At 41.6% G+C, this 20,918-nt stretch overlaps 1 protein-coding gene across 1 annotated transcript; it reads right to left on the bottom strand.

Annotated features, from left to right (window-relative positions):
• Nucleotides 1-4,042: 4,042 nt before the first annotated feature.
• On the bottom strand, nucleotides 4,043-17,647 carry CAT (catalase). Its single transcript, XM_038138678.1, has 13 exons — nucleotides 17,369-17,647; nucleotides 13,707-13,878; nucleotides 12,732-12,842; nucleotides 11,265-11,395; nucleotides 10,552-10,656; nucleotides 10,091-10,216; nucleotides 9,494-9,685; nucleotides 8,617-8,769; nucleotides 8,362-8,500; nucleotides 7,211-7,341; nucleotides 6,804-6,911; nucleotides 6,175-6,261; nucleotides 4,043-5,746 (listed from the first exon to the last, which is right to left on the bottom strand). The coding sequence occupies exons 1-13, from the start codon at nucleotides 17,432-17,434 to the stop codon at nucleotides 5,681-5,683; spliced, it is 1,587 nt and encodes a 528-aa protein (XP_037994606.1). The 5' UTR covers nucleotides 17,435-17,647; the 3' UTR covers nucleotides 4,043-5,680.
• Nucleotides 17,648-20,918: the final 3,271 nt, after the last annotated feature.

Raw genomic sequence — 20,918 nt, 5'->3', positions numbered from 1 at the left:
AAAAGTAAAATAAATCACCTACAGACATTTGGTCAAATCTGAAAGTTGCTGCTGCAGCTAAACCAAGATTAGATCAGATTTTGGCTGTGCCAGGCAGAAGGTGAGTCAGTGAAAGAGGCTGGTACAGGTACTTTGAACCACCCTTGAGAGGAGACACAATCTTTCCATTAATTTGTAAGAAAGCCTATTCTTCATCTCAGGTGAGTACTGCAGTGAGTACATACTCAGACCCTGAAATAAAAGGCCAGCTTTTGGAAAGGAGACTATGGGAACAACAAAATTTATTTAAATGCCAGCAGTTATCACACTTTTTTCAATAACTCAAGGTTAACAAATAGAAAACTCAAGAGGTAAAAAGATATTTAAAAAGTCTCTGATGATGTAACAAATGGACTTTGTACTACTTGTGCAATGATTGGCTGAATTACTTAAAAACCTTTAACCCTGCACAGTCAGCCAAGGAAAAGATTTGCTATTAAGCCATTTTTCCTGCCTTGAAAAAAGTGCAATTATGTTTAGAGGTTAACAGCACAAAGTACAATGCCTGACCCAGGGGAGTAAGAGAAGCAATTCCCAAAAGTTCTGTGGGAGAATTAAGAAATAAAGCAGGAGTCACAGCAGTATCATTTATTCACAAACACATTTCCACTATTTAAAAAGCCTTTTAAAATTACCTTTGAAAGGTAATTAAGCAGCCATTGAAAATGATTTATTGGGTAGATGGCATGATTTTGAAGATCATAATTTGATTTTTAGACCTTTGACATCATTGGGCTGCTAGTTCAGGACCCCTGCAAGTCAAAATGCAATTAAAAAAAGAGAGCTGTGAATGTTTCCATTGTTTGAAGACCCAACAGTGCTCCAGTGAGGACAGGTGTGCAAGGGGATTGAGCAAGATGGAGATGAAGGGCTGTGGATAAATATGGAATAAAGCCTAAGCAATATATGGATCAATGCCAGAGCAAACAGGAGCAGTTGCCAAGTCTTCCCTTGGTTATCTCTGAGCAATCTTAGCAGTATCAGTCTCAGATGAAAGGCTGCACTGCACTCCCTCAGGAAAATATTGGATAGCTGGATGAGATTTTACAAAGATATCACTGAGAGGCCCAAAGAAGGAAACACAGATAAATTAGTCATGTAACCCAACAGAAAACATAAACAAACAAACAAAACAAAAAAACCCCACTTCTGTAAAAAAGTTATGGTACATGAAAACAGAGTGAAAAAAAAATCAGCATCAGCAGTATCTTCCTGAAATGTGAACAATGATGAAAACAATACAAAATATTAACTGGATTACTCTGAAATACAGCCTTGATTCCTGCAACTCTGAAGGGTAAAATTTCATTCTTTTCTTACACTAGTATCTTGGAAGCAGAGGTTCAGGGAAGACAGTTCCTACTTGAAATAATGCTGAAAGTTTGAATTTAAAGTGAAGTATTTTTCCAATAAAATCTCTTACGAAAAGTACTGAGTGGCTAAAGCACCTTGGACTCTGCAGACACACAATAAGTAAAAAAAAAAAAAAAAAATTCCTTCATTCCTGGCTTTCCAGCTTCCCTCCACAAAGTTGAGAGTGTTGTTGAGACCTCGTAGAGAACACAGGAGCTATGATTATGTAGAAATTCTGTATTTTCATTCCGTTTGGGGAGTGATGCATCTGTAACTGAGTCTGTATCCAGTACCTGCCATCACCTTCCTTCCTCAATCTTACAACATGTAAACACAAGGTCAAAGACTGCCAAGTGTGGAAAAGAGAATCATACAATAGTTTGGGTAGGAAAGTGTATCCACTTCTATGTCAATCCTGAATCAATCATCACAGGGACGAGGATTTGTCACACTGGAAAAAAAAAACCCAACCAAACAATTAAAAAACCCCAAAGTTCCCAATCCTGGTCAAAGTTAAAAATGGGGAACCTGAGAGAAACGAGCAAAGAATAAATACTGAAATTAACAGACACAGCAAATCTATATAAGGGATTTCTGTGGTTCAGCACATGCTATGAAACAGGAAAGGAAGTTTTTCCTTCTGACTAGGTCCATTAGAGATTTACATATTTGAACTGCTGTGAGTAGCAGGATGTAAAAATATTTAGTAGGTTTTTTCCATTAAAAAAGTAAAACTATCCGTTTATCAAGCTTCAGTCTGTGATCTGAGAAGAAATTTCAGCCGAGCTCTTGAGGGCCTGCAGTGCAAGGAGATTTCCAGCTGCTCTGGGTTGAAGTTTGACTTTAGGTGGAATTCCAGCACAACAAAGTCCAAGCTTTCATCAGACAATTGAACCACACAAGGCTCTGCTCTGTAATCCAGGCTGGGAAAGTGTCATCATTAACAGTCAGCTATCAAATACATCACTTGTTATTTCCACACCACTGCCTCGTTGTTCAGCCTTCATTTGCTTTCCCAGATGTGTAACAATGCACCACTTTATAACCTTCTGCAAACACAGGGCTGGTTTTGGGAATCCTCTTCATCTTACTGATCCACCCCAGCTGGAATCATCCTGAATGCCACAAACCTGGCAAAACTGCCTTAAATTCATCTACAATAATCCAAAGAGAGCCTGTTATTTTCCCAATTCTGTCCAAAATTACCTTAGGCCACTGCTGAAGTTTAATCTCCGATGTCAGAATTGCAGTTATGCTCAAGTCCACCTGTGTCACAACCACACAACTCTGACCCCAAACATCAGCTCGACTGAGCTCTGCAATATTACCTGGGGGGGCAGAGGTCAGGCTTTACCAGGCACTGCAGATCACTGTGTAATTTGTTATCAGCAGGAGATAAGAACACACAACCCATCAGTGGATCGATTCACTTCTGCAGCGCTGGGCTGGAGCCCCACACCCCACAGCAATCTGAACTCACAGCGTAGAGACACACAGAGGGCTCATCCAGTCCGACCCCCTGCAGGGAACAGGGACATCTTCCACTATCCCAGGCTGCTCAGAGCCTTTCCATCCTGGCCTTGAACAATTCCAGGGATGTGGAACCCATCACTTCCCTTGGAAGCCTAAGCCAGGGCCTCATCACCCTCATAAAACATTTTGTGAGGAAATGGTGACTCAGCTGCCTGCAGGAATTCATGGATCAGATATACAAACAGAACAAATACCCTTTTTCTGCAAGATGAGCAACAGGTATGGAATATTTGGGGGGAAAAAAAAAAAAGTGATTGGTTTACTGGAAGCTGAACTTATGAACACTGCTTAGCAGGCAACTCCCATCAACGAGCCGCACTACAGAAAGGAAATCAGGGCTTTTTCCAACATCTTTGAAGCCCTGGAAAGTCTGATTCAAACCCACCTCACCCTTTTTCTCCCCACATAACATTTAGCAATCCCATGAACTTCCTGATCTCCTGGCACAGCTCACTGTAACAAATGCGATTCTGAAGTTTGCTCATGGTTTTTGGATACTCAAGTTCAAATATACTGGGGAAGGAAAATAACCTAGGAATGAAGGCCCATTAAAAGAGGAGGCACTGCTGGAGAAGCTGTAATTTCCCAAACATTAGTTTCAAATTCATTCCCAAATCCACTGCTGGAGATATGCATCTAAAATACAACAGGAATAAGAAAATGTTGAGCAATTCTGCTTTAGAGATCACTGAAATCATATTGCAACAACCTGGCAAAGGAATGTTTGATTTTAATTGAACAGAATACAAAACAAAACCTGCTGTCATGTCACCAGTCTCTTTACTCTCAAAATAAGGAGCTGTAAATGGATTTATTGTCTTATTTATTTGAAGAAATAACATTATTGTTCTTCCAGCGTGGCCTAGTGCTCTCCACAGCTTTGGGAAGAGCTCAGTTTTCTGTACACTTGTCATGGCCAGTTTAGCACAGAACACAGGTCATTTAAGTCATTTAAACACAACTGTGGGGTTGAAATGTGAGGTTTTAAAACAAAGGCAGCTGCAAAAAGTACATCAAACCTACAGCTTTTGCACCACCTCCAGAAAAACAGATGAAGGGATGCATGAACTTCTTAGATTAACACGAAGTATTTGAAGACATTTGCACAGAGAACATGTTGCCAAGAGATTTTTCATTCCATTTATTTCAGAAATAAAAGAAGATAACAATATAAATCACTTAGCAGAAACAACGAAAATTAGAAGATCAGGCCTTGTTTACTCTTTTTCCAAACTTGTTAGGATTCTCTCCAGCACAAAATATTCCCACCCAGTCATCATGCCTGATACTCCCACATGCCTGATCAGGTAAAAAGCCAATGGAATCCTAGAATACAGTAGGTTATCAGTTCATATTATGCCACTGCACCTCTACCCCAGCTGATTTTTCACAAATAGGTAGATAAATGAATTGCAGAGCAAGTAACATTCTCCAAAACTTAACAGAACAGCAGTTAGTATCTACTCTTCTTCACCTGCCACCATTCCTGGGAATTCACACTTAAATCAGGAAGTAATCCTAGTCAAAACACAACTCAAGGCAGACCCAGAAATGCAGTGATTATTGACAAATCACCCTCAAACTGCTATGATTTGAATTTTTTACATTTGCCTGAGTTAAGAGCAGTAGCTGGGCTCTGCAATGCTTTGCATTTATCTTGGACAATAATTATCACATAACTGGGCTCCCAAGTTTTTTTGCACAATTTAACAAAACTGCAGATACTGGGTAACTTTACAACATGCCTCAATTCAGGTTTTAGACATTTCCTAGATATCTACGTTCATACAAACATGCTGCTTTAATTAAAGGATCACCCTGAAAATTAGTCCTGGCTTGATCAAGAAACAGCAACAGCATATTATTGCAGTAAAATAAGAATTTCAGCAACCACTGGGAATGGTTTTGAAAGTTCTTGATCCTGAATTTCAATATTAATGCATTAGAAGGTTTATTTCTCAAACATTTGGCATGTTAATATTTTTCTAATTAAATTCTTACAGATTAGAAAGAACAATTTACTCTCCTACCCCTGAAAGGGCTGTAAGGTGTAATCAATTTAGTTGAACAGTGCATGGAATAAGAAAATATCCTTTGCTACCTCCCTTATGTCAGTTATATCCCAACACAGCATTAGTAAGCAAAGATTATCTTAAAATATATGTTGAGAATAAAATTGAACTGTATTTATGTTAAGCTTTGTAGCTAGCTTTGTCTCTATCACAAGGAATGAGACATACCAACATTTTACTCAAGGTACTGGGTATCATTTTACCTCTGGAAGGCCAAAAATGAAATTCAAAAGATGTGTTTACAAATACAGACAGATAATTATTTTATAGAAATACTGAACAGCATCAAGTTTTCAAGCAGTTTCTCCATGAGGGCAATCACAGTGCCCTTACATAAATTCTGTGTGATTTAGCCAAGAAAGTTGTGCAACAAAAAAAAAAAAAATGAAGCAGTATTTTGATTAAATTTCTGTTTGCTCCTAGAAATGAAGACAATTTCTTATCCATGAGTTGTTTAAAAATTCCCTAAGTTGTTATTAAGCAGTAAAGCACTAGTGTTGAAAGGCACTAGGATTGGAGCTTGTGTTACCTGGTTTCCAGTACAGACAGCACTTGAGAGCTCAGTAAATCACACCTGTAAAACACTCCTGTGCTTGGGCCCAAGTCTGCTACATTCATTAAAGTGTTGGACAGGTTCTCGTGCAGCTGGAAGGACGCAAAATTCAGAGCAGATCCCTGCAGATTTACAGGTTGGATCTTTCCTTGACAGACATACGAGTTGCGGACTGTGTGTATGTTCTAATTACATCCTGAAAATAAAGCAACAGAAAAAACTCAGAGCAAGCTCCATTTAAAGGAAAGAACTGCAGGAAAAAACTGAATCAACTGAGCTGCTGTTCTTTGGAGCAAGCAGTGAGCCCAGGAAAGGCTTCTGGCAATGTTTCATTACCATCTCAAAGGGTGGGTAACCAACCTGAACACATTTTATATCACGTACAGTTACCTTCCAGAAGCCCAACAAACCTCAACTAAAACAAAGGCTTTGTACATCACCAGTTAATCAACATTTAATTGTTATTGGAGTGATGTTTTCTTATTTTGCAATTCTACAAGTACTGACTTCTGGCCTTTAGCTCAAATGGGGATCAAGACTGATTTCTCATGTCATTGGATTTACAAGAGAAGCCAAAGTAACTCACAGCCAGTCAAAATGCAGCTACAAAAATCATTACTGTACCTTTTTCCCACCCTCAGCATTGTATTTGTCCAGCAAAGCCTGGATACAGGCTCCATAATTAGGATGAACATCAGTGAAGTTTTTCACCTGCACAGGAAGACAAAACAGAAAAGGCAACAAGAATTTTTTTTCCTCCATTTCAAGAGAGTTCTTTACCACATTTCTTGGGCTACAAGCAGTAGGCATCATAAGGAAAAAAAGTTTATTTCTGATCAGTTATAAACAAGATATGAACATCTTCAAACATGATTTCTGTTATGTCACAGAGAGCTCATTCCCAATTTAAACAAAGTTGCCCTGGGAAGGATAAGGATCCAATCCCTCCTTGGCCTTCACTGCCTTCTCGTTTAGAGCAAAACCTTACTCTGGCAGTCGTCTGATTTTTGGAACACCAAGCTAAACACATGTTCAAAATCTATCCCATTCTTCTCCCCAGGAAAAAGTTACTTTAACATGTTATAGACTGATGTTACATTATGTAAACAGGGAAATATTTAAGTATTAGAATTCCCGAGTAAGAAAAAATCCAGCCTTTTCAGAGAATTCCTGATCTTCCTTTCCAGAAGCCATTATGACAACGTTACTAGACTCGTAGGAAACCTGGACTAAACCCCAAAGAGGGCACTTACAGCTCGTTTCTGAATGAAGAGCTGGGCATCCTTCAGATTATGTGCAATGTTCTTACACAGCCTCTGGCGCTCCTCCTCGTTCAGCACTTTGAGGTAGAATTCTCGCACCTGGCCATTGGAAACAAAGGTTTATTTTGATAATCCCAAAAGTGGATAAGAATAGCTTTCACTTCCTAATCAAGCCACACTTAAAATACTCAAAACATTTAAAAAGCAGCCAATCTGTCAGGGTTTGTCTTTGGCAAACATGCCAACAACTCCTTCTCCAGATACCAATGGCAAGAAAACAAGTCAGAGCCTCTACCTAACAATGCCCAAAATCTGAATTTCAGATTCTATGAGAACTCAGACACCCTACACACTCCTCATTGTGTGCCAAGCAGCACAAAGCCTTTCCACAGCCCCACCTGGGTCACGTTGTCCTCATTGGCACTGTTGAAGCGCTGCACATCCCCTGAAGCAAACATGCGGCTCTCCTTGAGCCGGGGCTGATCCTCAGGCCCAGTGAAGCTGTTTGGGTAATAATTTGGGGCACCACCTGGGAAAAAAATAATCCCCAAACCAAATCAATCAGATGGCAGCATGTTCAAGTAAGTCAGAAGACAGAGAATGTTATTTGCTTGGAGGAATCTAAATCAATTACTCAGTTACTATTAGTTTTATTAAAAACAGCTGACAGCATTTTTCTGTCAACCCCCTCAAGCCAGTATTTAACAGCACCTACTGCAAAGAGAATTTCCACAGCTTTTTTCAGGGAATATTGATTTGATGCAAACATAAGAAAACCTGGCTACTCTCACTACAATATTTCTCAATTATAATAGACAGTCATGGTTGAAGTTTAAGGCAGCATAAAAATACAATCATTTACATACCTGAAGTACTACAATGCTTCCCTGTGTAGGGGGTGTATTTTAAACACCTAATGAACTAAGAGAACTGCATAAAAATAAATTCATTATCTGTTCTGGGACAAGAGCAGCCGTCCTCAAAGTTCCTGTTTTTCAAATATTTCCCTCTCCTCCCTCAGCCAGTGTCTGAATTCATAGCCCAGAGGAACACATATTCTGGCATGAGCCACAGCTTAAGTATATCCTTGTTTACTCTCAGGTGGAAAACAGCCACTATTGGGCAAACCCTGACAGAACAGAAGCTGCTCAACAGAGGGAAGTGACAGCTCTGCTCCTGGCATTTTCACTTTTGTCTTTCACAATCTCTCAGAAATCTGAAAGCAAAGCAGTTTAGTGGACTGAGCCAAGTCAGTCTCTAAAACCTGACTGGGGGTATTCTCCCACAAACTGCTTTCCTGTTAAAGGCCTTTTTATTAAGTTTTAAACACATCCTAAACTTCACTTGCTTTTTATACTTTTAAACAAACTCCTCATCTTGTATCCAAATATCCCAAGTTTCCTTCACTGGATTAACAGAGAAGATATACGAGCATTCTACACAAGTACGTGAAGATAATAAACATGGACCTTAAGCCCCCTGTGAAGTGAGGAGAATGCTGCAGCCCGTGCCTAAGCATCATTATATTGAAAGCTGTTTTCCTGGCTACCTTGGTTGTCAGTAACAGTCATGGGCCCATCCCTCTGGTAGTTGGCCACCCTGGCTCTGAAGGGACAGTTGACAGGGATCTGGAGATAGTTGGGGCCCAGGCGGTGTCTGTGGGTGTCAGGATACGAGAAGAGGCGTCCCTAAAACATAGAGCACAAACACGAACCACCACTTGTAAAACACTGGGGCATGTCAACTCAAAGCTTTCATAAGCAGCAAAGTAACCAATGCTCCTCAGGTCACACCTCCTGTTTACCTGCAGCATTTTGTCAGGGCTGGGCTCAATTCCAGGAGGCATGTTGCTAGGGTCATAAGCCATCTGTTCCACCTCTGCAAAGTAGTTGACAGGATTCCTGTTCAAGACCAGCTTTCCCACAGGGATGAGAGGGTAGTCACCGTGAGGCCAAACCTGTAAGACACAACACACATCCAGTAAAATCAACATTATTACAGTATTATGCAGCTTAACTGCCAGGCAGAATTCACCCGATTTCAGTCTAGGTTAAGAAAATACATTACTGAGTTTCTTTTCTCTTAACAAACATTGAGGAATGTCTTATTTTAAGAAGCCTTTTGCAATTAACACAGATTATTAATGCAACTTATTTCACCATCTCAGCACCTGAGTGCTTGAACGAAATACCCGCAGGCCCTTGAAAAGCTGCCTAGGGAAGCAGGGCGTGGGTGGAACTGGTGGCACAAATGTTTTCTGCTCCTTCAAAATGCTTAACTGGCTTAACTGGCCTTTTCTTTGCCATCTGAGCTGCACTTTTAAGTTCAAAGGTCTTTAGCCACCTGGGGAGAACAGTGTTAGAGGTAAAAAAGTTTATGCAACGCTAGTTTATGTCAGCGTCTTTCAACGAGGCATTCCGAGGAGCAGCTATTGGAAGTGGGACAAAATGAGACCAGCAAGGCACAGGGTGTGACTCTGATCTGAGATCACACTTCTGAAGTGCCATGGGATCTACAGGCTTGGAATCAAGCCCTATCCATATTTCCCTGAGGTAAAGTAACATCAGATATAACACAACTACAGTTTCATCTCCAGAATTCCTGGCTCATCGTGGCTCTACAATTAAGAATACACTTAAAAACTATCTGAAACTGAATATTCCCAGAATTATCAGACATACCTTAGTCACATCAAAAGGATTAAATGGGAACTTCTCTGCTTCTTCAAAGGTCATAACCTGAATGTAGAAGGACCATGAAGGATAGTTCCCCTTGGCAATGGCATTGTAAAGGTCCCGTATGGCATAGTCAGGATCAGTAGAAGCCAATCTTCCTGCTTCTTCCACAGAAAGGTTTTTGATGCCCTGGTCAGTCTAAAAGCAACAAAAGCACCAGTTACAGCGTGCAGAAAGTACTACAGAGATGATTCATCAAGAATGGATTTTAACAAGACTTATAATCCAAGAATGAGACTGTCCAAGTTCTAACTTCTAGTTACTTGAGTTTAGATTTATAGTAGCTGCCTTCCAGATAAAAATCAGTTCACTCATAGTGCTCCATTACCAAGAGACAGATGCCCAAAGAAGAGTTTCTTACAGTCTAGTAAATGAACAGAAGAAGAAAGATACCTCTCCTACTGGTTAAAGGTATGAAACTGATACTCAACAAGGACTCCACACACCTTTGAGCCTGAATTAAACTTGAAAAGTCACAGATCTTTATGGTTTTTATCCAATAGGATTTATAGTTCCAATTAAAAAAAAAAGAAAAATCAATACCTTGGCATGGAATTTGCAGTAAACTGCTCTTCCATCAGCATTAACCAGTTTGAAGGTGTGTGATCCATATCCATTCATGTGGCGATAGCCATCGGGAATGCCACGGTCACTGAACAGGAAAGACACCTGAAGAGAAGGATCAAACACTATTCATGGGCTCAGCATATCAAGGAGAAAGTCTTCACTCCAGACTAAGTTTATTGTGCTAATCTGCATCACTGGGAGCCATGTTAATGTTGTCAGGAATTCCTTGAGGAATTTCTACTTTAGGTGTTAATGAAATAAAACTGACTCTCCCTGTAAGCACCAGTAAGCATGGATAATTTAAAATCATATTTAAACACAATATAAATAAGACTATGTAGACTTCTAAGTCAAACATGGAAAAGAGAGAGTTAAAAACCTGCTGTCATAACATGATTATCTTAATCATACAAAATAAAGTCACGGGAGAAGCCTACTTGATGCAAAGACTCAGGGCGAAGACTCCAGAAGTCCCACACCATGTCTGGATCCTTCAGATGAGTCTGAGGGTTCCTCTTTTGGCTATGGATGAAGGATGGAAACTAATTTGTCCAGAAGTGGAGGAGGAGAAAGAGAAAAAAAAAAAATAAATGAAAGACAAAGCTGTAAGATCACTGAAAAAAAAAATCTTCCACTGCCATACCCTTCCTGCCAAAAAAATTAATTCACAGACCAGTCAGTAAAGTGAGGGTAATGTCAAACATTCACAATTAGAATAAACAGAGATAAAGAATGCTTTCATTTTGTGGTTGATAAGGCGAGAGATAAAACTGTTCAGATTTGTATATCTGTGTTTATGGGACTCATAAATGAATGCAGAGATACTATGAAATATCTGTGCAGAGCTCCTGCACTCAAGGAAAGCCCCTCTGTAGCTGCTGTCAAACTTATGCCAAAAGACCAAAAACCCCAGATTTAATAAAAAGAATTGGCAAGAAGCTTTTGAAGTGAAAAGTTCAAGTGAAAAGTATGAAACCATGTAAGTTATCAAGCTTTAGTTCTTTCTTTACTTTTGTTTAAGAACATCTTTCTAAGTAAAAAATGTTCAGACAATCTGACCAACAACCAAGTTTTTGCCTCTGAGGGATGCCAAAACAAGATGTGAATGAACCTTTGGCTTTGAGTACCCTCACCTTTTGTGCTTACTCACCAACATTGCATCCCGAATAAAGAAGATGGGAGTGTTGTTTCCCACAAGATCCCAATTCCCATCCTCTGTGTAGAATTTCATGGCAAAGCCTCGGGGGTCACGAACTGTGTCAGCTGAGCCAGATTCTCCAGCTTGAAGAAATACATCAACACACAGAAGTGTTAGGATAGGAAATGCATACAAATATGACCTGAACATAGGCCATAAAAACTTAAAAGGTTTATTGCAGTCTTTTCTACACCAAGGAATTGTAGGAATATTTTCAGTAATACTGCAGCCACTGTGAGTTTTCAAAGTGTAAAGCTAACCAAACACTCAGGCCACAGTTAAAAAAAGGAAAAAACAAGTATATCCACTTGAACCAATTAAGAGTGGAATTTGCATTATCGCTAAGAGAGACATCATCAGATTTTAAGGCTGAATCATCTAAACCCACATTTGTTTCTGTGCGCCAAATCCCAGTGGGAAAGCGCTCATCTGGAAGGTAGCAATCTAACCAGCGTGCCTAATAAAACACTATGGAAGAGCTGTAATCCTTTTAATTCCTCCTGCTTCACCCAGGATGGGATTTTCAATGGGAATTCAGACCAGAGCACGAGTGCTTAGCACGACACCTGAGCAGAAGTGTTCCACAAGTGCTCAGAACAGCTAATGCTGCTGAATTGTGATGAAATCAGTAGGACGCTCATTCTCTCGTTAAAAACTTTATGTATTCCAGAAGAGCAGGGAGGGGACATGTCCAAACAGGGCAGGCAAAGGGCAGGGAAGGATGCAGCGACCTGCTCCAGCAGCAGTCCACATTTCAAACTCAACTCAGTGTCCTTACCCTGTACAACACTCAGGACACCCTAAATCCTAAGGGATTTAAGACTGGAAACAGCCAATAGGCCAAAGTCAGCAGCTCCCTGAGCCTTGCTAGACTACTTTTTTCTCTCCAATACTTCCAGAACTGAAGCCTCATTAGGATTTCTTTTCTTTTAAATACATCCACATCATGAACTATATTTTTTCTATCAGACAAGCTATTGATCACTATCAGCTTCAACGAACAGCATTTAAGATTTTGCTAGTTTGTGAATTACATTCTCTAAGAAATCAGAGTTTGTTTATGGAAGATTGTTTTTCTTTGCCTGGTATTTAGTTTACATCATTCATCCCCAAAACATTCCTGCAGCATAAGAGACCATAGGTATTTAACTTGTAAGTGTTGATTGTGATCCAACCAGAAACAAAGCGAGCTTTCTGTCAGAAAAAAACAGCTCGGGCTGCCCTCCCTCTCACATTTCAGACAGGAAAGTGTCTCCAGAGAGCTCTGACAGAAAGGGGCAAACGCTGCTTAAGGTCTTCCATGGAAGTGAATTTCAGAGAAGTTGAAGCAAGCATTGCAGACACCCTTAAGTGCCCCACAATGCAAACATGCTCTCAGGGCACACATGCAGAAGACACAAAGTGGATTTCGAGCCTTACCAACAGTGGAGAAGCGGATGGCAAGCGGAGTCCTTTTCCCAACGTGCTCAAACACTTTTGCCTTACAGTACTGGGTGATATCATGAGTGACTTCAAAATAGCCAAAGGCTCCTGAAGAAGAGCAAGTTCAACATATCAGATCTAGGTACCTTCCTCCCACTCCCAGTTTGTCTGTTGTTAACACACAACCTAAAGTCCAAGGGAAGTACACCAGCTCAAACAACGCACCAAACACTCCATTTTCTTTCACAAAATGAAACTGATTAAACACAAACTATTTGCTCATTCCCTCCTCCTGAACTGACTGTTAGCAGCTCCCAGCAACAGCACAGAAGATGCTCTTCTGCCAAGATCTGTGTATTTATCTGGGAGCAAGGTAGGTATTTCTTTAATCCTGCTATGAGTTGCAGAATTTTTGGTGCACCTGTAAGCTGGGTGAAGCAACACAACCCTTCCCACCCCCACAGAGGAACTTTTCCCATGTACAGTCTTTAAGTACAGCCCCACGTTTGCTCCTTCTCGGGCAATGCATGACAAAAATCAAGGTATTAATTCTACCTTACTAAGATTAATAATAATTTATTTTAAAGGTTTAGGGTTTTTTAATTTAAATATTAGATTATCAGCTTGCTTTGGCAGACATACATTAGAAGACAAAGCCAAATTCTCTATTAAGTAACATGCAAACAACATTAAATAGAGATGGGGAGGAACAGACAGAAGAAGCAGAGACTACAGCAGATACAGTAAAAACTGAAGGGCTATAACCACATTTTCTCTCATTTTTGTAAACAACTTTTCACATTTTGGCACTGAGTTCTTTTAAATCAGGCCTTACCACTGTTGTTTATATAGATTTATTTTAGCTAGTAACCCTAAATTATAAATAATAATGTAATTCATGCATCACAATCTACACGTTAACTGAAAAGCTCTTTAATTCTACACGGAGAAAATATGTGATTTTGAACATACCTGCCCCTTTTGCATGCACAACTCTCTCAGGAATCCTCTCTCTGTCAAAGTGAGCCATCTCATCAGTGAAAACAACATCTTGCACAAGAAGAGGTCCACGTGGTCCCACTGTCAGGATATTCAGCTTATCCCCAATGGGGTTCCCAGCACCTGTGGTCAGGGCATCTGGTTTCTGGAAGCAAGAGAAAGTCACTTTCAACACCAGAAATAAAAACCCCTCTGGATCTGAGCCACACAACGTGCATGACTGTTCAACCATTACATGTCACAGAACATAACAAGAGTGGCAAAACGACTTCAGATTCTGGGGGAGGTTACAGAACATACAGATGTTCACCTAAATCACAGAGCTAAGTTTTAGGACAATTTAAGAAGAGGAGTTGAAGTCACGTAAAATCCAGGAATGTTTTCTGTGGTTCAGAAAAGTTTCTTCTCAAGATTACTGATCTCCCTTCAAGAAAAATATGGGATGGGAAAAAAAAATCTAAAACAGGAGCAGCTGCTGGAAAAATAAGGGAGGAAGGAGAGGAAGAAGAAGGTACAGAGGTAGAGACATAAGGAAAGAGCTACAGCCAGACTAAAATGGGGTTTCCTTGATTAGTATCGGTCTGGAAGAGTTATGGAAAGCAACACAAGTAGGAACACCTGAGGAATCATCATTTTAGACTCCTGCACCACGGAAGGACTAAGATTAACACAAGCCCTAAGAAGCTCTACTGCCAGGAAACGTCCTACAACTTCAAGAAAGGCCTGCACTAGAACTGAGTGCGCTCCTAGTTTCTCATAAAAAGCTTCCAGTAGAAAAGACTTCATCTGCATCACATGTGGGGTTAAATGCTCCTCTAAGGCAATATTCCTATTTTACTGGGTGCTGTGGAAAATGTAGTGAGAAAGGCACAGCAGCTCCAGAGACCTGATGGTCACAGTTCTGTTCTTCCTGGAGTACATTTACTGTTAGGAGCCTTGTAAAGGACTTAGAAGAACACGAAAACAAATAAGGACAAAGGAAAAAACAAAGAAAATAAACACAAAATTTGCAGTGGGGCGAGCTCAAACAGAGTCCAAATTCCAGCTAACAATAAATCCATCACATCTTGCACTAAACTGACATAATTCCACGTGGGGTCTCTATCCACACCATCATACCTGAAGCATCTACACACTTAAACCACATCAGCAAAAACTTCCTCAGCCCTTCCTGATGAGTTCTCCTCTTTTAAAGTTCTATAAATGAAAAGGGATGGTGGAGAGAAGGAAGAAGCAATTCTTGATGAGAAAAGCATTCATTATTCTAACAGCAACTGCATGGGGTTCCAATTCGTACCCTAAGTTCTGCTTCAAGGGGATTAATTACTGCAAACAGACAAAATTCCCATCTGATAGATGACTTTATTCCCCGCAAAAAGCAACCCACAAAGGCCAGGAAAGAATAATTATTCACATCCACACCCAGAGCTCTGGATGAGGCAGAGAACACAGGGAGTTCCAGACACCTTTGTTTCACTCAGGTCCATAAATAACCACATAAAAGACATTTGACGGGATAAGTGCATTTCCACTGTGTTCCTACTAGCTGGCTTGAATTCCCAAAATATCCATGTTCTTTATTCCTCCTTCACCACTTCATTAGCATAAAGCTTTAAGCATAAATCAAATTCTTTCGGGATGCCTGGAATCCTCACCTACACTGAAATCTTCACAAACATTCTAAAAGATAGTAAGTAAATTACAAACATAAACACGAGGTTCAAAAAGTTACAGGGAAGTTAAATAAAGCCAATTTTGTATTTCAAGTCAAACAAACAAACAAATATCTGCTTAAATCAAAAGGTTATCTATAGCTTCTCATGCGAAATACGCAAGAGTAGAAATTGTTCTCAGTGTATTTTCCACTGCTTATTTATTACAGACAAAACTATTCTATAATGCCAATATTTAAGGCCAGCAGAAGTAGCTGCTAAAACCACAACTTGTTGACATTAAGGCTATAAAAAAACAGTAACAGCTTAGTGGCTGTACAGTCTCCTTTGTGTCGGCAGACTTTCTAGTGTTCACATTAGAAGTAAAGAATATTCATTTACTTAGTGGAAGGAGATATTCACTTTAGTTTCAGGATAACGTTATGTGGGGCACACAAAGTAAGTTCCAGAGAGGAAAAAAAACCCACACCATAGTTTAAAGAAGAACTCTCATACTACTTCTGCACCTGAGTTTGTTTGATGCCTGTGTTTTCATCTGGTTGGGAGCTGCACACAGCCCAAACCCTGATAAGAACTTTCAAATCTGTATTTCATTACAGCACTAACCTGCCATGACAAAAAGAAGGGAAGGAAAGCCAGAATTTTAGTCGCTGCTGTGGTAAACAGCGCACATCAAAGTACACACTTCCAGGCATTACTGATCCCTTGCACCTCATAGAACTCACTTTAAAATTCTAATAAGTCCTCCCTACTTTCTATCTTAAAGTCTCATGACTCCTTATGCAACTCAGACTCTGGGTTGCCTCCCAATCTCCAAATTAACCTTGGCCTCTTTTCAAACGCTGCTTTGCTACAGAAAAGCCGACATCCCTACAAAAATAATTACACACGGATAAAAAAGGAACTATTATGACACATGCTAGGATATGATGGAGTCACAAGTCATCGGGTAGTTTTCACACTGTACCTTTGAGAACTGAGAGAAAAAATAAAATTAAGACGACTTAACAGCTCCAGTGGGAACTGAGACATCCACTTGCATCTTGCAAGATTGCCACTTAAAACCAGCACAAAGTGGATTTAGCAGCAAATACACATTTCTGTCAGAAACCACACATGGAAACTGTCACAGTGATTTGATGAAGAAGGGAACTCTTGCAATGTTTACACCTTAACCTAAATATCTGGGGTCTATTCTACATCTTCAGATGACAGTACCATGCTGTTGATTACATGCCCTTATGATTTCAGTCAACCACCTGTCCCAGTCCATTTCATAGGACCAGAGAATGGTTTGGGTCGGAAGGGATCTTCAAGGTCATAGAATTCCACCCCCCTGTCACGGGCAGGGACACCTTCCAGTATCCCAGCCTGCTCCAAGCCCTGTCCAACCTGGCCTTAATCATTTCCAAGGATGGGGCAGCCAAGATTTCTCTGGGCAACCTGCGACAGGGTCTCAACACTCTCAAAGGGAAGAATTTCTTCCTAAAAAATTCACTTGGTCTGGTCACGCAGAATACGCTGAGCTGGAAGGGAGCCACAAGGATCACCGAGTCCAACTCCTGGCCCCGCACACGCTGCTGAACGCGCTTTATCCTTTCCATTATTCCCTAGTCACATCTGCGCAGGGCTCCACCGCCGTGACAGCAAGCCGAAACGCAAACCGCTGATTTCAGACAGAAAAAAGTCGCCCCCATCGCTGCCCGCGGCCGGGGCCGGGCAGCGCTGACCGCCCTTGTCGCTCGGGGCCAGCTGGCAGCCTCCATCCCCCCGAGCCTCGCCGCTCCCGGGCACAGCTCCAAGCCGCGGCGGCGAGGCCGGGACGGGGCGAGGGCGCCTCGCCCTCCGCCGCTGCCCCGGGGACGCCCGGGCGCTCGGAGCGCCGCATCCCGCGGGGCTCCGCGGCTCGCCGGGCGATGCGAGGCACGGGGGTACCGGGGAGCGGCGGTGCCCGGCGGGTACCTGCGAGCCCCGCTGGCTCTTCCAGTGCTTCAGCTGGTTCGCGGCGTCGTCCCGCCCGTCGGCCATTTTGCGGTCTCCGGAGACCCCCGAGGCAGCAAGGGCGGCGCGGAGATGAGCGGCGGGGCTGCGTTGGCTGCCGGCGCGGAGGCAGCAGCGGCGGGGAGGTCAGGCCGCGGCCCGGTCACGCTGTCACCCCGCGGGGACCCTGCGCCCGCCGCGTCCCGCCCGCAGCAGCCGCGGCTAGCGGGAGGCACCGCCGGTACAACTCCGCTCCGCCTGCGCCCGCCCCCCGCTACCTCCTCCGCCAATAGAACCGCGGCCAGCCGCCACCGCGAGGTCTGATTGGTGTAAAGGCATGTCAATCATGCGCGGAGGGCCCCGCCCACTCCCCCTCAGGCTGAGGGGCCGAGGGCGGCGGCGCTGTCGGGTTCCTGTGAAATTGGAAGGAAATTCACCAATATGCAGCCGCGAAAGGGATTTTTCGGCTGTAATCGCATTGTTGAGATGCCGGAGATTTCTAAAACTGCTGCTGGTGGAGGCGTTGTTCGGTGACAGGAAAAGTTACAGGTTCGCCGCTGAAAGCTGCACGTACTTACGGAGTTACTGAGGCAGGGTTCGTTTAAGCAGCGAAAAAAAATGTTTGTAAATTGCAAAATCAAAGGTACTGGTCTATAACTGTATAAATTATATAACTATATAAATTACATCAGTGTATAACTGTATACCAGCTCATTCCTGTATTGGTGCCTGAAATGGAGTAGAGGTGGTTCATTTTGGTCACATGCACTCAACAAAAGTTTCTTTGCATTTCTTTGGTGACTGGAATTTTTAACCCTAAAAACCACCCACTCTGAGTTATGTGGTTATCCTTACAAATTGTGAGCAAACATGGCACAAGCAGTTTTGATAATACTGCACAATGTCCCTGGCTTGGTGCCAATTCATTTACTAAAGGTGATAAGAGTGCTAAAAAGCTGGTTATTTTTCCTGTTCCTGAGGTAAAACCTTTGAACAACACGAATAATCCATCTTAAATTCCTTATTTGCAAGATTATATCTGCGTTCTTTGTCTTGATACAAAGAATAGTCTAATTCTTTATTTCAAGTAGACAATTGCTTTATCTGTTACATGTTATTAAGAATTAGAGGGTTGAAGCTCCCAAATTCAGGTTTATACAGGGGATATCATTACTTATATTCCTTTTCTTCAGAAGAACAGCAAACTCCTCTTTTTTTCTGCTTCACCCTTTATTGGGACATTTCTTCCATGTCTTGAAGCCTCATAATATTTTCTGCTTCAACATGATGACCAACATCATAAAGAAGGGCAAGGGAGATTGCTTATGTTTCTCATATTTTTATATAAAATATCCATCAGCAGACTACACCTACCACGCCTAGATTTAATAATAGGATTGCCCACATCATTTCTTTTTAAAATCAATAACTGCTATTTCAGTTTGCTTAACCAGCAAATTGGGGGAAATGTGAACGTTTTCATGAACAGTCCATGTTTGCTTTTCTTTTACAGTTTAACACTTTAAATTTTAAGCAGGCCAACATGTTTAGATAAACTTGCTGGTCACAAATCTGTTTCAAAGTAGCAGTAACTTGCAAAAACTTCTTTCCTTTTCCTGTGAACCCTTCTTTTTATATGCTAGAGGAAAGGATATATGTGCATATACATATATAAATATATATACATATGTATATACACGTGTGTGCCTGCGTAAAAAACAAACAAGAGATTAAATATTGGCTAAGGAAATGTGCAAACCCCAAACCAAAACCCAGGAGAGAGAGGGTGGCAACACCAGGGGCACCTATTGCAAACAGTGCTTGCACTTCAGCTTAACTAAAACCAAGTGACTGCGTTTCATAAGAAAGGTCACAGGCAAAGCTCAGTGTGACACAAATATTTTGTCTCTCACCTTCCTCTATTTTTATGTCTTTTCAGGAAAAAGAGGCAGTGAATGCTGGTTTGAATTCCACAGGTATCTGGCTGTGGGTGTCTTGGTTTTTTTTTCCTTTTCCCCCCCTCTCCTATCTTGATGATATTTGTTTCCTGCAGCTCCTTATTTGCCTCCTGCTATTTATCTGCATTAAGTAAACAAACTTCAAACTATTCCAAATTAATCATCTTTATTTACCCGGGGAGACTGGTTCTCTGCTGCCACATGACTTTGTGAGGCATGATCCAAACCACACTTTGCCCTTAATTAAGATTTGGGGAGATTAAAAGACAGAGTGCTCAGCATTCGTGTTCTGTTGTATTTAAAGTGAGTTTAAGCACAAACTACGAGGTCAGTGTCACACGGGATTGTGCTGTAAATAGAGTTTACACATGGCTCAGTGATTTACACCCGAGGGAAGGATCTAGAATTAGTCGAGCAGCAGGTCAGTAGTGCCTCTTGCTTTGCCAGTAGAGTTCCACAAGCACCCCAAGCTTCCATCCTACATCCAGAGCCCTCTCTGGCTGCCTTGGTTCCTGCTTCCTCTGCGATTAAATCAGAGCTGCCAATGTTCCCAAGCTCCCTGCAACACTCTGAGTGCCTCTGCTGCAGAGCCAGACCATTCACCTCCAGCACAGAGCGTGGGGCACAAGACGACTTTTAAAAGAAGAGATCAGGAAAGAGAAGCACGAGACAGAGTGTGCTGACTTCATAATGAAACTGATTATTGATGAGAACACTTCTCACAGGATTGGGAGGCTTGTTGACCCTTCTGCTAAAGATGCTCAAACTTGTACCTCCCGCAGCATCCAAATTATGCATCTGGAGGTGAGGCTTGGATACGTTTTCTACTCTGAGCCACAAGGAGTAAGGACAGAAAAACATAAAAGCTCACATAATAAATGGTTCAGGCTCACATAATAAAAGTATAATTGATAGGATTGAGCATATTTTCAGTCACAGAACAAATTCAGCTACTGCATGTGGACCACTTAGGAAATAATGTAATGGATCTATTCTCAAGACCTGAAATTTTAATTGGCCTTTATCAATCTCTCATATTTATGGATTTGCAGTACCTCAGAAACCTTTCCCACTCATCCTTCTGCTGTCGTGCCTGGTGTAAACATCAGGGCACAGAAAAAGCATGGGAAGAGCAGCAAAAAATAATAACATGGCAGAGGATTGAGGGGTAGGTATGGCAGCCACAGGCAGAAGTAGGTTGCTATTCTGTTTTAGAAAAAAGCAGAGATTTATGAATAGAAACACGAGATTAACATCAGTTTTAATGCAACACGCACAACATTCTGTCTGTGCTGATCCCCAACACACACCCAGGGCAATTTTGTATCTCCAGCTGGCAATTACACAGCCATGAAGTTCTTGCTGGGGAAGGTCAGCCAGCCCCTGGGTGACACGTGCTGAGGTGTCCCACACGGTCTGTGGTGAGCAGAAGAGATGGAACAAGAGATGGGTGATGATAAACTGGGCATCTCTGTATCTGTAAGACAGGTCTGGATGCATTTTGCAGCTTTGATGATAAGTTTGTCACTCAGTAGCTTGCATTGCCTTTTCAATTTTGTGTTTTCAGTCATCAG

Source organism: Motacilla alba, chromosome 5 (assembly GCF_015832195.1).
Source record: "Motacilla alba alba isolate MOTALB_02 chromosome 5, Motacilla_alba_V1.0_pri, whole genome shotgun sequence".
NCBI lineage: Eukaryota > Metazoa > Chordata > Aves > Passeriformes > Motacillidae > Motacilla > Motacilla alba.
Note: the sequence above shows the minus strand (reverse complement) of the source record. Positions and strands in the feature narration are given on the sequence as shown.

Bases quoted from the DNA above. Each gene is read 5' to 3' on its own strand.
- CAT (XM_038138678.1), bottom strand. From the start codon at position 17,434: ATGGCCGACGGGCGGGACGACGCCGCGAACCAGCTGAAGCACTGGAAG. The intron at 10,657-11,264 runs GTGAGTAAGCAC...TGGACAAATTAG, and splicing joins TTATTCGGGATGCAATGTTG to TTTCCATCCTTCATCCATAG. The intron at 9,686-10,090 runs GTATTGATTTTT...TGTTGCTTTTAG, and splicing joins ACTGCAAATTCCATGCCAAG to ACTGACCAGGGCATCAAAAA.